The sequence below is a fragment of the Myripristis murdjan genome, chromosome 21 (assembly GCF_902150065.1).
Source record: "Myripristis murdjan chromosome 21, fMyrMur1.1, whole genome shotgun sequence".
NCBI classification, from domain to species: Eukaryota; Metazoa; Chordata; class Actinopteri; order Holocentriformes; family Holocentridae; genus Myripristis; species Myripristis murdjan.
In genome coordinates, this window is record NC_044000.1 from 12657832 (window position 1) to 12671895 (window position 14064).

Below are 14064 nucleotides of genomic sequence, written 5' to 3' on the forward strand. Positions count from 1 at the left end.
AAGGCTGCATGGCCTCAGGCTCATGGATACAGTAACTACTCATATTATTTGAGGCTGTTTTGTCCTTCATGGAGACTGTGGACTCGCATGTTGAAATGGCAACAGAACTAAATGGCTCAAGGAAGCATTTGATTGGTTACAACATTTAAGTTTTCAAATATGTAAGGAACATACCAAGTAAAATACATGTTTTGTCAGATCTTTCTATGCATTTCTGCTAATATTTCTAGTTTTCTATCCTCCACTTATTTCCCCTTTGTTCCTCTTGACAGCGTCGAGATGCTTGCTCAAGATCTGATCCCCTCTGCTTCCAAGATGCCCTGTGAGTCTGCTAGTGAAGGCATGGCACCAAAGGTAACACAAACTTGATATTATTATCCGTTATCCTGCTGGTAAATTACTTGTAGTGGTGGAGTTAAAATTTGTTTATAGAGATCTTGGCCATCAATCTTCAACTACGAAGTGTGGGAGCATGAGTAGATTTCAGTGCTGCTGTTTGATCACACAGATCTCACTCCTCCTTGTGGTGTAGCTACATTTATCAAGATAACATTTAAGTCCTAATGCTGTTAAATGTTGCCAACATGTCAGTAAGTAATGGCATATTTATTACACATCACATAGGTACAGGTCTTTGCTACATATTTTGCCTATTATGCTCAATGAGTCATCTTACATAGTAGATACACCTTAATAATAAAAAGGCTTTATTTGAGAACTGTCCTAAAAGCAGAATAATAAATACACTACATGTCTGTGTGGAGGTTTCTTCCTCTATGTGGCTGTTTTAACTCTAGCACCTTTGTCAGGTCTGCTGTAGTGTGTGTCTGCATTAGAGAAAATACTGATACGAATGAAAGAAGCCTGCATACCAAGCTTGCCCTTCCACTGTCAGAGTGTAAAAACTGAGGGGAGTTTGGTCTGATTAAGCTGTGTGTCATTCATGTTGCCTTGAACCAAATGTGGAAAGACCATTTTCTGCAGTAGTTGTTTATAGCTGGATGTAGATTAAGTTTATTTGCTTTTCACAAGTTGTTGTGATTAAAAACTCTGTGTGATTCTGCAGGTGAAAGCAGAGGAGGTGGACCTGCACACGACTGCCCCGCTGTCCGACAACCTGATCGACTTCACTGACCCAACTCCTGTGGTATGTCTGAATGTTATCCACTCACCAGTCGAAAGTGAACATATCAGTCACATGTTCTTCTGTCTTTAGCATACAGTAGATACACCGCTCCTAGCTCTATGTTCATAGTTTAATTAGTAACTTTTTGCTTTTGCATAACGCCCAAGAAACATGCAGGTATGCCCGTGCAGATTATGTGTTCAGGTCTTTTTCAAGGGCATTTAAGGATGGACACATTAAACCTGTGAACTTTCAGCCACGAGGTGATCTCTCTCACCACCAGACCAGACTGGCACAACAAATCACTCAGTTTCTTCTAGCAAAAGATCTCAGAGATCTCAAAGATGTTGTGTTTCATGAACTTGTTTCCATTTAAAACTTGGCTTTGTTTTAAGGGCTGATTAAGTGTAACATTTGTTTTCTGGTTGTACTGCAGTTACCTCCAGTGCAGCAGCCCAAACCGGTCATCACACCTCGCTGGATCATTCCTACCACTGCTGTGAGTGACCAGTATCTGTCTGTCTCCCTTTGATTTTACTTACTTATTTAGTTAGTTAGTTAGTTGGCTAGTCAGTCATTTGTTTGTTCATTTGAATAAGGACAATGCAAATTTACATAGCAGCATTTTGCTGGTTTACACAGGTGTACAAAGCTAATGTTCTGCATATAGAGCTTATAGCTACTGCTAGCTTTCAGCTCCCATTCCTAGTTGGGCCCTTTTAAAAAACAAAAAACAAAAAAAAAAAAACAGATGTAAACACGTGACACACAAAGACACACACACACACACACACCCTGTAAGACCCTATATAGAAGTGAACATTCCAGCATAGAAATTGAATCAAAATATGGAAAAAATGTAAATATTATACAGCCTAGCAAAGTATTAAACAGTAAATGCATGCATTCATTACCTACTGTTGAGGATAAATAAAACATCCATTTTGGACACAATTTCCAAAAACACAAGCAAGAAGCAGCGCCAAGTTGATGAGACAACTGAGTGCACACAGTTGTGCTGTTTTCAGCCAGCGTTTGACTTTTGCATTAAAGCCCTTCATGTCTTGTCCCTCTCTTTCTCTGAAAGTCTTGGGGAAAATTTTGACGACATTTTGATATGCCAATAAATATTTTCCCTTGTATTCTACTTTCCTCAAAATGAAGTCAGTCGTGATGTAATATTTTTCCCCTATCAGCACTAAAAGTTGAGGATGCTTACATAGTTGCTGTACACCTTGGCCGATGTAGAAGCAATGTAGACACTGACCGCCTTCCTTGTGCCCCCCATCCTGTTCTAATGCAGCCTCCTGGTGTCTTTACTAACGGCCTGCTCGACCTTGACCCCCCTGCTAAGGTCACCCCTCGTCTCCCTGCAGATGGGGGGGCAGCTCTCCCCCCAGCCCACCCCCACCTCTCTCACACCCATAACATCATCGCCACCAGGTAAAATCCTTAGCAAGCTTCTTAGTGCACTGAACCCTGCTGGTTGAATGGGGAAATGCACTGACAAGTTTTGCTAGAAACTGTATGTTCAGTCTTTAATACTGAAATGTGAGCGAGGTTTCTGTGCCTCTTCATGTGAAACTAGACCGCCTTACTGAGAGTATGTATTTAAGGCTCTAACAGCGCAGAGGCATCAAAGAAAGCAGCAGAATTCACCTCTGACATTTTTAAACTAGGTCTATGATTTATTTATTATTTGCTTATTAACAGATTTATTCATTATTATTATGCTCATTACTATTTAATGACTATGGAGGTGTGTGTTTTCATTCTTTCACCAGTAAGGCAGATGGTACAGATGTTTATATGAAAGGTACTTGTTATGTCATTGGATGCTCATTATTTTGCTAGCATGTGTAATATTACCCTACTTTCCCTCCTGTGTCCAACAGCATTGTGGGTCCTCAGCCAGCCTCGGAAGATGGAGCCAAACCCAGAGGTCTCCTGACCACTGAGCTCTGAGGAGGAGCGAGCAGCAGCCATCTCAACACCAGCTTCCCTTACAACCAGCCCCACCTCACACTGTCACCCACCCTTTCCAGCTCTGCTCAAGCAAAGTGGCCAGGGTGAGCTGAGGAATGCAGAACCACGGAAGAGGCAACTCGCGAGTACTCACAACCACAAATTTCACTTTGCCCTTCAGGACTAGCCTTTCAGTTCCATCGTGAATGAACCGCTAGATGTTACCTGAATGTCCCTAACAAAAAACATAGCTAGTTGTTGTTCCTGTGATCTTGAATTGTTCAGTCCTGATTTGTTACATGGACTAACGTTTCAAAAAACAGTGAAAAACAGTCCGGCTAATCTGTGGCATCTCCATGTAGCACTTTTTTGGGGTTGCAGTGTTGAAGGTAAACAGGAGACTGAGAAAATTGAGTATGGACAGATACATCGTGGGTAAATGGGTACAGTTTGTCTGTTAGAGTGGTTAACCATAGCTTGATTTAAAAAAAAAAAAAAAAAAAAAAACTCAGTTCAAACAAACCTTTAATTCCGTAAAGCACCCTGCCATTGCTCCAGAGTGCATTGACTTTGAGAGGGATGTTCATGAGCTGAATTAAACTTTGCTAGATTGTAAGAATAACACCTAACTTGCTTTATCAGTGTAGGAGTTCGTTTTAGCTCTCCGCCAGCCTGATCAGTGGTTTGGTTTCCCCCATTCACACTGTGTCCACTATTTCCAGAACGTCTCCTTGCTGCAACATGACAACAGTCTCAGTGCCCTGCTTCACTTGTGCTACAGAGGTCAAGCTGGGTCACACATACTACAAATGCATGTTATCCTGGTACTGTAGGGTAATTTGGGTGAAAGCACACATCAGTTCATCAGTGTGCTTATGGATGGGTTGTCTCTTCTCGTTTTGCATTCCACGCTGGACATAAAGTTTCCTTTTAGTCAGCACCAGCTTCAGAGAAAAGTTCCTCTTTGTCTTTTCTTTGTTTTGTTTGATTTGGGTTGTGCTCTTTTATCGCTGATAATGTGTACCACTGGATTTCTGCTACTCTGAGCTGTTTTTCTGTACAGTCACAGATCACACTGCCTGTAGAGTTGCTGAATAGTTGCTGAATAACACTGGATGAAGGACTGAAAAGGCTGTACAAAGAGAAACTGCTAAAAGGAAGAAAATGACTTCAAGTGTCAGTTCTAAGAAGTGACACATTCAATGTTAGACTCTTGAGATAATGAACCTCTTGTGGATATGGCATTGTACACTTCTTGTAGCACACTACAAACTATTTTTATAGACCGCCAGTACACACTCATGCATCCTCTGAGAGTAGACCTGATTGCAGTCACTGGATACGGACATTTTATTTTTTGCATTTTATCTATGAAGACTCACTGGATTGACATTGCAACACTGGACCTTGAGATGAACTCTTTCAGTAGGATGATGATAGCGATGACCACTTTAGTTTCTACTGACATTTTTACTGTTCTATTCTTACTTTTTTGTCTTTTTTATGTTTTTACTTGCCCGTGTGTTCATACATCTTGGTACCAGCGTCATGAAGGATTGAATACCAGCACTGAAAGTTACTTTTGTGATTGTTTTTTTTTTTTTTTTTTTTTTATCTGTCTCTGTTTCACTGTTTTTTCTGAATGTCAGTATGGCTTGGAGTCAAGCATGACTGAACAATAACATGAGTTTTTAGCCAAGGGAACCAACCAGTACTGATGTATCTAAAATGTGACCTATTCCCTGCTCTCAGTTGAAACAACTGCTTTCCTTTGCGGAAGCTTTGTATACCCATCCTAATTTAAATTCATTAGGGAATGTAAAGTGAAAGCAATCTGTTATCAGACCTAGGTCAGCTGCTATTAAATGCCCTTCCACTCTGAGCATTTGCTCTAGTCTGCCAGGAGTACAGGTGGACATTGTTTGCTTTTTTTTTTTTTTTCTTGGATAATTTGATTGGGTGCATGGGTAGATGTTGGATAGCAATATGACACTAATATAAAAATGGCTCCTGCGATGTCATGTTGTAGTTAATACCCTGCCTTATTGAGATGAATGTACTCAAATTCTCTCATCTGAGAATGCTGGAGATGCCACTGTAAGGCAGTATCACTATGAATTACAAGTCTGTTGTTCATGTTACATCAACTAGGGATTATATGTTTTATAACTGGAGAAAAGCACACTTAACATAGCTTAAGAGCTGGTTTTTCAGACAAAATTGGGGCCCTAGTTCAAGATTTTCTTAGCATTTTCTCTTTCAGAAAATAATCTTGGGTATTTCAGCCATCACCTCATGAGTCAGTCCCATTTTAAACACCATGTCCGGACTCTCAGTCAAGTTATATGATATACTGAATAAGGGAAACTGACACTTTTACAATGTCTCCTTCATGTGCAGTGTCCTCTTCTTTGTTCTTATGTGGTTTAAAAGTGTTTTAGATAAGAGTCAGTGTATTCTCAGTATAATGGCATTTGAAGTAGTTACATATATATTTTTGAAAATGAAGATGGCAGTATTGGTACCACAGGCGGAACAGAATTCATTGCCGAGGTGTTTTGTAGTCACAACACAGCGGTGGAAGACGTACCGCTGATCAAACCGGCCGTGTCAGCTGGCCTGAAAGACTCTGAGAGGAGCAGCGGAACATCTGTTTTTGTGATGTCTCGAATGCAACTTTGTGTAATCTTTTATTTTTTCTGGGATACCTAATCACCACTCAGTAAAGCTTTGTTAGTAGATATTTTTGTGTGTGTTCGCCATATGGCTAATGTCAAACTGATTTGACTGGATGGAACATAATCTGTGATTTCAGCTGGATTTACTCAAGACCAGGGACTTCGATTTCAAACTCAATGAGGACCGAACGTTGCTTTTGCCGTACTAGATCACCTGAAGGAAAATAAACCTCAAAACTCCTGTCCTTGTGTAAATCCAAATCCAATTTGTCTGTGATAAGGAAGTACATGTTATGTCTGCATCTGAAATGTAGTGATAGCAACCGTATGCTGAGAGCTCTGTGTATTCAGAATATTTTTTTAAAGCGCTATATCTGAGTTAATTTACTAGTGTAACCATAACTCATTTAAGAAGAACTTAAGTAACACAGTAAGTGCAATTTTTTTTCTTCTTTTTTTTTTTTTTTTTTTTGCTGTAGCTCTCAGATGGTGTTAATTTATTCCTATTTTTTGTAAGAGCACCCTTTATCTACCTTAATTATGAAGGAAAAAACTCACCTTTACAACAAGAGTTTGCATGTATACCTAGCTTTAGTTAGTAATGATGCATTAGTTTAAAATGGGGGCAGGGTCTAAGCTCGGAGAAAATGATGATCCCAGTTTGCGATGTCGTAAAACTGAACTGCAGATTGAACAGGACGCTGACGGTGCCCAGTGTGGTTTTGTTTCATATGGTTACTTTCTCTGGCTTAGGACTACTTGACACCTTTTAAATCGTGAGTCTGATGTTAAAACCTCCGTCACTCTGTTAGTCTACAAAGTCAACCTCTCATTAATTATTTATGGTGCAGCTCCACAAAGCATCTTTTTATCACAGACTAGGGTCCAGCTTCTTTGGCTCTGGTTTTGGAAAAGTCTTGCTCACAACTGCTGGGCTCTCCACGACCAGAGTAATAAAGTGTGAATTGGTTAAGGGTGTATTTTCCCTGTATGCTGTAGAGGGCACAATACTGTTAGTTACCGTCACAACACAGACTTGTTATACTGTATATGTACATTTCCTTTCCAGCAATGTGTAGAATGGATTTAAGATACATATTTTGTACAATGTAGTAAATTCTATGAGTAAAAGTCTTGGGAATTTATTTTTGTGTGTTGTTTCTCTATGAACAATTTCACTTCTGTCACACGACACACATGCAGCACAAACTATATTAAAAAAAATAATAATAATACATACATACATTGACTTGAGAGGTGACAGACATTTGATCCAGTCCTGTTGAAACAACAGTGTCATTGGGTGAAAAAGTAAAGTTTCTTGAAGGGGTTGAATTTAAGGCCTTGTTCACACTCTCACCTTGCCTAAAACTCAGTTCTGTATCAGTGTAGGACTTCTTGAGGAGACCTGAGGCTTGTTGATACATACACACACTTTTTCTTAGCTTTATACAGTCATGCTTACGTAAAAATGAACATCGTATCAAAGAAAATAGCGAGATCAAGATTAAAGTCAAGTACATTTCAAGAGAAGAAAGCCATGGAGTAAAACAAGTCTACAAAGAGACAGGAGTGTGAACGGCACTGAAGTGTGAAGAAGAAGAAATTACCACTGCCCTTGAGGCTACAGCAAACCTTTCAAAATGCATGTATGTTCATTTAAAATGAAAGACCGTTAATCTGATGGACACACAGAGGCTTGAATTTTTGCCAAATGTTCACGCCTAAGTAATTAAAAGATTCTCAAAAGTGAAATATTCACTATGGATGAAGGCATGAACCTCGTCAGTGGATGTGCAGCAGGATCATTTTGGAACCATGAACTTCACATTGTGTTGAGGGACCAAAAGCTATACAGACCCAAAGACAGAAATGTACTAACTTGAGAGTAAGCTCCACGCGCTCTTTCTTGTACATTAATCAGTTCACCACAGGATGGCAGCATAGCACCAGTTTACACATCTGGTAGCCCCACAGGCAGATGGGAGGCTGTTTTCCCAGCATCATTCAAACGCCAACATATATCCCACATGTGCTTTGTGCAGTGCTGTTTAACACAAAGTCATGAGGGAAGAAAACTGCTGGTCCTTCATTAGATCAGGCTTATGCTTGGCGGACTTTTTGGTCAGGGTAATCATTGCCTTCTATTTTTAATATGATGAGTGCTTTGATGGTATGACTGAGGGCCACTGTTGGCAGGTATTTTCCCCAACCTTAAAGAAAGCACTGCTGAGTGTGTATCATGTATTTTATTGTCGTCAAAGCACAAGAAGCTGGACATAATTCTGTCAAAGGGGTACAACCTCTCCAAATAGTGCATTAGAAAATATGACTTGAAACTTGTAAACACACCACTTGCAAACTATGAGGCTTCTAAAAAAAAAAAAAAAAATGTTGCTCCAGCTGCTTCACAAGGAGATGTGTTAGACAGGAACTGGTACCTAACAGCTCTGAGCTCCCTTGAACTACAGAAACCAAGCTAAAGTCTGGCTCACTGTGTGATCCATAATGTTCAAATGAGAGGGTTTTTTTGACTTAATGATACTAGTATTAACCTCTAGGGTGTAGCCTTGCTCCAGTGTGGCTAGTCCAGCTTCTTCATCTTCTTGATCTCTTCATCAGCACATGGAATTATCATTTTCTTCTCTAACAGGATGTTAATAACCTGTGCGTGGGTTGAACTTGGTCTCAAACTTAAACAAGATTTCGATGGACATCTCGCAGTGGGTGTATTTTACCAGATCTGTCAGTGTAACATAGAGGTTCAAGATTAAGGATTCTCATTTTCTCAGGTCTTACAGTCAAATTTAATATTATTGAACGCCTGGGCATTTAAAGTATTTATTTGTCAGAGACAGTTGGGTGGGGATTCGGGGGACTGTGCCCTCACTGGTTACATTGTGGACCAAAAGCCAACATCATTACTTTCTATTCAGCATGAAGACCTTGCCTACTGTTACACCCTGCTGTGGTGCTAGCTGTTTTGCATATCTTTTGAATATTGATAGTTGACGTTCGGAGATGTAATGCTTTCAACATGATTTTCTGGCTCAAAGTAATTTAGGCTATAAACCCACAATATGCTGGCCCAGTTTCACAAACTAACCATCGTGGGCTTCCCCCTTTTAAGCCACTTCGCCAGCAAGAGCTCCCGACATCATCTCCCTTTAAGGAGATGCAAATAAAATTCAACAACAAATTTACATTTATGCACTTTATGCATCACATATAGATAGGTGGCCCTCGCCTGCAAATCCTGTTTCCTCCATGATTGGAATTAAGTCAGGAAGTAGATTGCCATTAAAATCTCGGAAGAAATGAGGACAGAGGCTACCATTATTATGTGAATTGCTGCATTGATTTGCATTCGTAATGAAGTGAAATGAAAATGCTCGACTCCAACTGGTCGCTGCAACAAAGCAACGCGGAGTCGGGCTGTTATTAAGCAGCAGAATGTCCTACAGCGCTATAACTCAGCCAGGACTACTCCCCTCAGCAGATGGGCTGACTTTTCCCCACCTTCCAAATGAATAATTGATTACGTACACGGACCTTATGCCAGGTCATGATTGCTTAAGCATGCTCAAAGCTCTGGGCGGATTCATGGATCTTTGGCTCAAAGCCCATGCCCTGATGTCACCAGTAAATCCCACCAAAAGAAAACTCTGCATGTCTTCTCTTAAATTTTCAATCTACTTTGAAGTTGCATATGGTGGATTTGTATATATGCGGTGATTATAAATCATTACAGTTAGCTATGATAGGCCGTGAAACATGCAAATCTCTTCAATAACCAATTTGTGTAGCTCCAGATTTAGTAGGTTGGTTCAAACTGTTGGCACTCACTAGACAACTGATGTCAGCTGCCAGACGGCTGCTGAGACAAAGTCTATAGGCTGTACAGTTTACAGCCCTCTCATTACTATTCTGCATTGTGACTGCTTTCAATGAGCAGGATTTGTACATGAAAAGAAGATCGGATATTAATCTACATATAATTTTTACAACTTAATCAAGCAGTTGAAGCCTGATTTGCATTTGGTAACATGCATCTTTGTGATCCTGGTTGTTAGTTCTGCTAGTTTAAGAATTGCCAGACAACAGTCCTTACAAATATCAATGTAAATACACCATTAGGATGGCAGAGTAAAATGCAGATGGCCACATTAAATCTGAGAAGACAGCCCTGTTTATGGAAAGTGTGGATGATTTAAATAAAACAGATGTTTTAACTCTGACACCCAAACTGAAAGCTCTCGTGCCTTTTAAGCTCACAGTGAGAAAATGTAAAATCTGCATCACACAGGGTTTTATGTTCCTGTATAACCCTGGTTACACTGATTAAAACACAGGAGTAAAATCCAGATGCTGATGAAATGTACACAACTCTTGCCCTCACATCTGTCTCTGACAGTGTGTGACGGATCCTGATGAAGTTTCCTGTTTTTTTTTTTTTTCTTTTTTACCAGATAAACTGACTTTGATGAAAAGTTTCATCCTGCTAAAGATGAACAAATGGTGGAGCATCTGGAGGGAAAGAGAGACGAGGAGGCAGAACATTGCTCTCCCTCTTTCTCTGTGTGTGTGTGTGTGTGTGTGTGTGAGAGAGAGAGAGAGGGACAGAGAGAGAAGAGAGAGAGAGAGAGAGAGAGAGAGAGAGAGAGAGAGAGAGGCCCCATTCCCCAAGAGACATGGTCTGAGGTGCAGCCAGAGGTCCTGAAAATTCAACAGGTAAACAAAACAAGCTGGCGTGTGTGTATATGAGAAACAGACTGTCTCATATAGGCATGTGCGCGCGCACACACACACACACACACACACACACACACACACACACACACACACAGAGTGCTATCTCCTGCAACAGCTAGCTGAGCAACACAATAGCCTTTATTATAATGACTGACAGTGAACTCCATCTCTGTGTGTGTGTGTGTGTGCGTGTGTGTGTGTGTGTGTGTGTGTGTGTGTGTGTGTGTGTGTGTGTGTGTGTGTGTGTGTGTGTGTGTGCGTGTGTTGGTCTGGAACAGTATTCATAGTCAAAGCATTCAGATGATAAAGATGTGAGTGAGCAGTAATTGATCCCTAAAGGGCTGTATTGTGCCAGTGTGTGTGTGTGTGTGTGTGTGTGCATGCATGCCAGGTGAGACGTTTATGTGCCAGATTCAGTAAAAAGCCTCATTATTCATCAGAGAATTGATACACACACAGTGCCCCCCCCCCCTCTGTCCCTCTCTTTTCACATGCACACACACACACACACACACACAGTTTTCATGTCAGCATTGTGTGTGCGTGTGTGTGCGTGTGTGTGTGTGTGCACTTGTATTTCTCTCTATGGATAGCTTATTATTAATCTATCTGTATTATGGACCAATGGGCTTGATGCCTGGACTGCAGCATCCTCACACTGATATGCAGATGTTTACACACACACACACACACACACAGTGAGAGAGAGAGAGAGAAACATGCAAAACACTGTTGTGCACAGTGTAACCTTTGGTTTGTTGGTTTCTCTGTTTTGCAACAGGTTTATTTATTTATTTACTTACTTACTTATGTATTTATTTACTTATTTATTTTCTGTCAAGGAAAATTATTATTATATTGTCATGTTCATTGAATGCCCATGCCAGTTATTGTATTTTATTGTATTTTATTGTAGCTCCAGAACTGATTGTAGATGTTATTATTGTAGAAGTGTTGCAGTTTACTACAAACCTTTGCTGAATGCACCTTCTGTCTTCACTGTCTTGTTCTACTTTAATTAACAATGTCCTGCATTTCCCAGAATGCCTTTTGGCATCATCCCCAGTGAAGGACTGAGGATGCTTCTGTCCATAAAACTCTGAAATACAACTACTGCTACACAGCTTTTCTAATTTTACTGACCCTGGGAGTATTTACTGTACGCAGGTTGTCATGTGCCGGTCCAGGAGACGGCTGCATCGTTCGAGGAGGTCCGAGGTTTTCAGGCGGGTGTGAGCAGAGGGAGTCCTGGTCTGGGGAGGCCGGGGTCAGGGGGGTCACCATGCAGCCTGTGTGTCTACAGCACATGGAGAGGAGGCATGGCTGAATCAATAACAGTACAATCAGCAGGCTTGTCATATTATAATTTGAGTCTCAGTATTTGTTTGACTGAATTTACATAAATACTGTCCAGGAGAAATAAACCCTTATTCAAAGTGAATCATATCAAGTTGTGTTGTTTAACTGCTCATCGTTTTCAAGCCTGTCACTTTGAGTTTGTGACACTCAGACACATAAAGTTTAGAGACATTTTGCCCCAAAACATCACCTCAAAGTCTGCTTATCAGGGATTTTTTTTAGCCATTAGCCCTGAATTAACCTCACCTCCCAAAGAGGTCTGTCACTGTCAGCACCTCCTTCCCCTACAGCCTTTGCTTTTCTCTCCTCCTCTCTGTTCAGTTCAACTCCATATGACACAGTGCCTCCTCTCCATTGTATGAAGAAAACACTACTACATTAAATTGCAGCTGTTCAGTGGTGATGATAAGAAGTGGCAATCAACACTAAAACTGATGAGGCATATCTCAGGTTGAGCAAAAAAATGAATGAATGAATCAATCAGTGCTAATCAGTATTTTTTTTTTTTTAATGAAAATATCATTGTCCAGTATCTTCTTCATGAAAAAAAAGTTAAAATTAAAATATGACTAACATGAGGGGAGCAAATCTTGGACCATTTATAACACACACACACCCTCCTGCACTTTATTCCACGATTTGCTCTATTATTTCTACTTTCTTGACACATCATATTGCTTAAATGCATTAAGTCTATTGTGGCTTGTTTCTAAATGTTTTATTTGTTTGCTGACAGTATACTGTCTCTGTGAATCATAGTTAGGTGACTTCTGCTGTTACAATGATCTAATTTGCTCATGAAGATTATTATAATTTTATGTGAGCAATCTGAAGTGTGATATTTCTTTAGCCCATCAAGCCTTTAGCTCTTGTCATACTCTTGTCCTCCTAATATTTTGTGAGTAGGAAGATTCATTTGCTGTTAGTTGGTTAAAAATAAGCTTGAATAACATACTGAGCAGACGGAGTCTCCCCTGTATCTCCAGCTCACAATGACCAGCTCACCTGGCTGTGTGGATGGAGCCAACTTGTCCAACCTTTGTCTAATTTTTGCCTAAATACCTAATTGCTCCTACCTGCCTTGCTCTATAAATAAAAAATTATCCAGCTAAACATTGGTGCTGAATTGATGCTCAAGATTTTTCTTGTTTACTTTATTCTGATTGACTTTGTTTTATTTTGGATGTTATTCTTCCTCCAGCAGGTTAAAAAAAAAAATCCTAGCTAGGTGAGGGGATTTTTCACATGTTGGGTGGTCATTCTGGCTGATTGGTTAGGTAAAGGGTTAAGACTGGGGTCAGGCATAAACTGGTTAAGACTAACATAGGGCAAAGGCTGTACAGAATGAATGGGCCTTTATTTTTAAGTAAATCTTATTGACAATTCAGTGCAATACAAACACGTTTTGGATAGAAACAAAAACAAAACAAACAGACAAAAATAGGGTAATACTTGGTGTCATGCAATTAATGACAGAAATAAATAAATAAGTAAATAAATTAAAAAGGAATGAGAGGGCCTGCCTCCAGCAGCACCCAGTGCGTGGCGTCATAAATGATTATGACATCACACAGGGTCCGGTCTAGTCAGTGTGTTCTCTCTCCTGTAAGGTCATAAACATGTCATAAACTGCATGACGTCAGAGAGCAGCATCTGAGTAAGCCCGCGTGGACTTCCTGGCCACCTGTTCCCAGCTGGCAGCCGAACAGTGAGCTGGCGGTCCGGCGGTCAGCTGGGAACAGGTTCCTAACTGACAGGTTCTGCCTCAGAGTTACCTCCATCAGCGGGAAGATGTCCTGGGTTAGGGTTAGCCGCCCTGGGAGCCGTGTGAACCCCGCCGAGGCCACAGCGGACACCTGCTGAAAGTTAAGTGTCTTTTTTATCAGTCGTCTTCAGCGGTGGAGAGCTTTCTCACTTATGGCTAACGACGGCTAACGTAACTGCTAGCTGCGCCGACTGCTAAAAACTAACCTTTTGCCTAGCTAACATCACGTCTTAGCTAGTTTAGTGAAGTGGTTCTGGTTTAAAATAACCAGCGTTAGTTGCAGTATCTCTTAGTCCATGTTTTCCAGAGAACTGTTATCACAAGGGGAGCACAGTTTCACACCGTGTGCTAAAGCTAACTGTTACCATGGTGATTAGAGCTTATTTTTTACTCCAGCTGTTCCCAAAGTAGGCTACATA

The 14064-nt window shown here is 40.6% G+C and overlaps 1 protein-coding gene across 5 annotated transcripts in view; it reads left to right on the top strand.

Moving 5' to 3' along the window:
- The window catches only part of epb41l5 (erythrocyte membrane protein band 4.1 like 5), a 45408-nt gene extending 38501 nt beyond the window's left edge, over positions 1-6907 (top strand). For 3 of the 5 annotated variants that reach the window (XM_030080295.1, XM_030080296.1, XM_030080297.1), the window contains 5 exons: positions 273-354; positions 1067-1147; positions 1563-1625; positions 2430-2569; positions 3022-6907. In XM_030080295.1, the coding sequence (XP_029936155.1) occupies positions 273-354; positions 1067-1147; positions 1563-1625; positions 2430-2569; positions 3022-3091 (436 nt within the window). In that variant the 3' untranslated portion in view covers positions 3092-6907. Of the gene's footprint in view, positions 1-272; positions 355-1066; positions 1148-1562; positions 1626-2429; positions 2574-3021 lie in introns of those variants that run through there. The other 2 variants (XM_030080299.1, XM_030080298.1) reach the window with 2 other exon arrangements.
- Positions 6908-14064: the final 7157 nt, after the last annotated feature.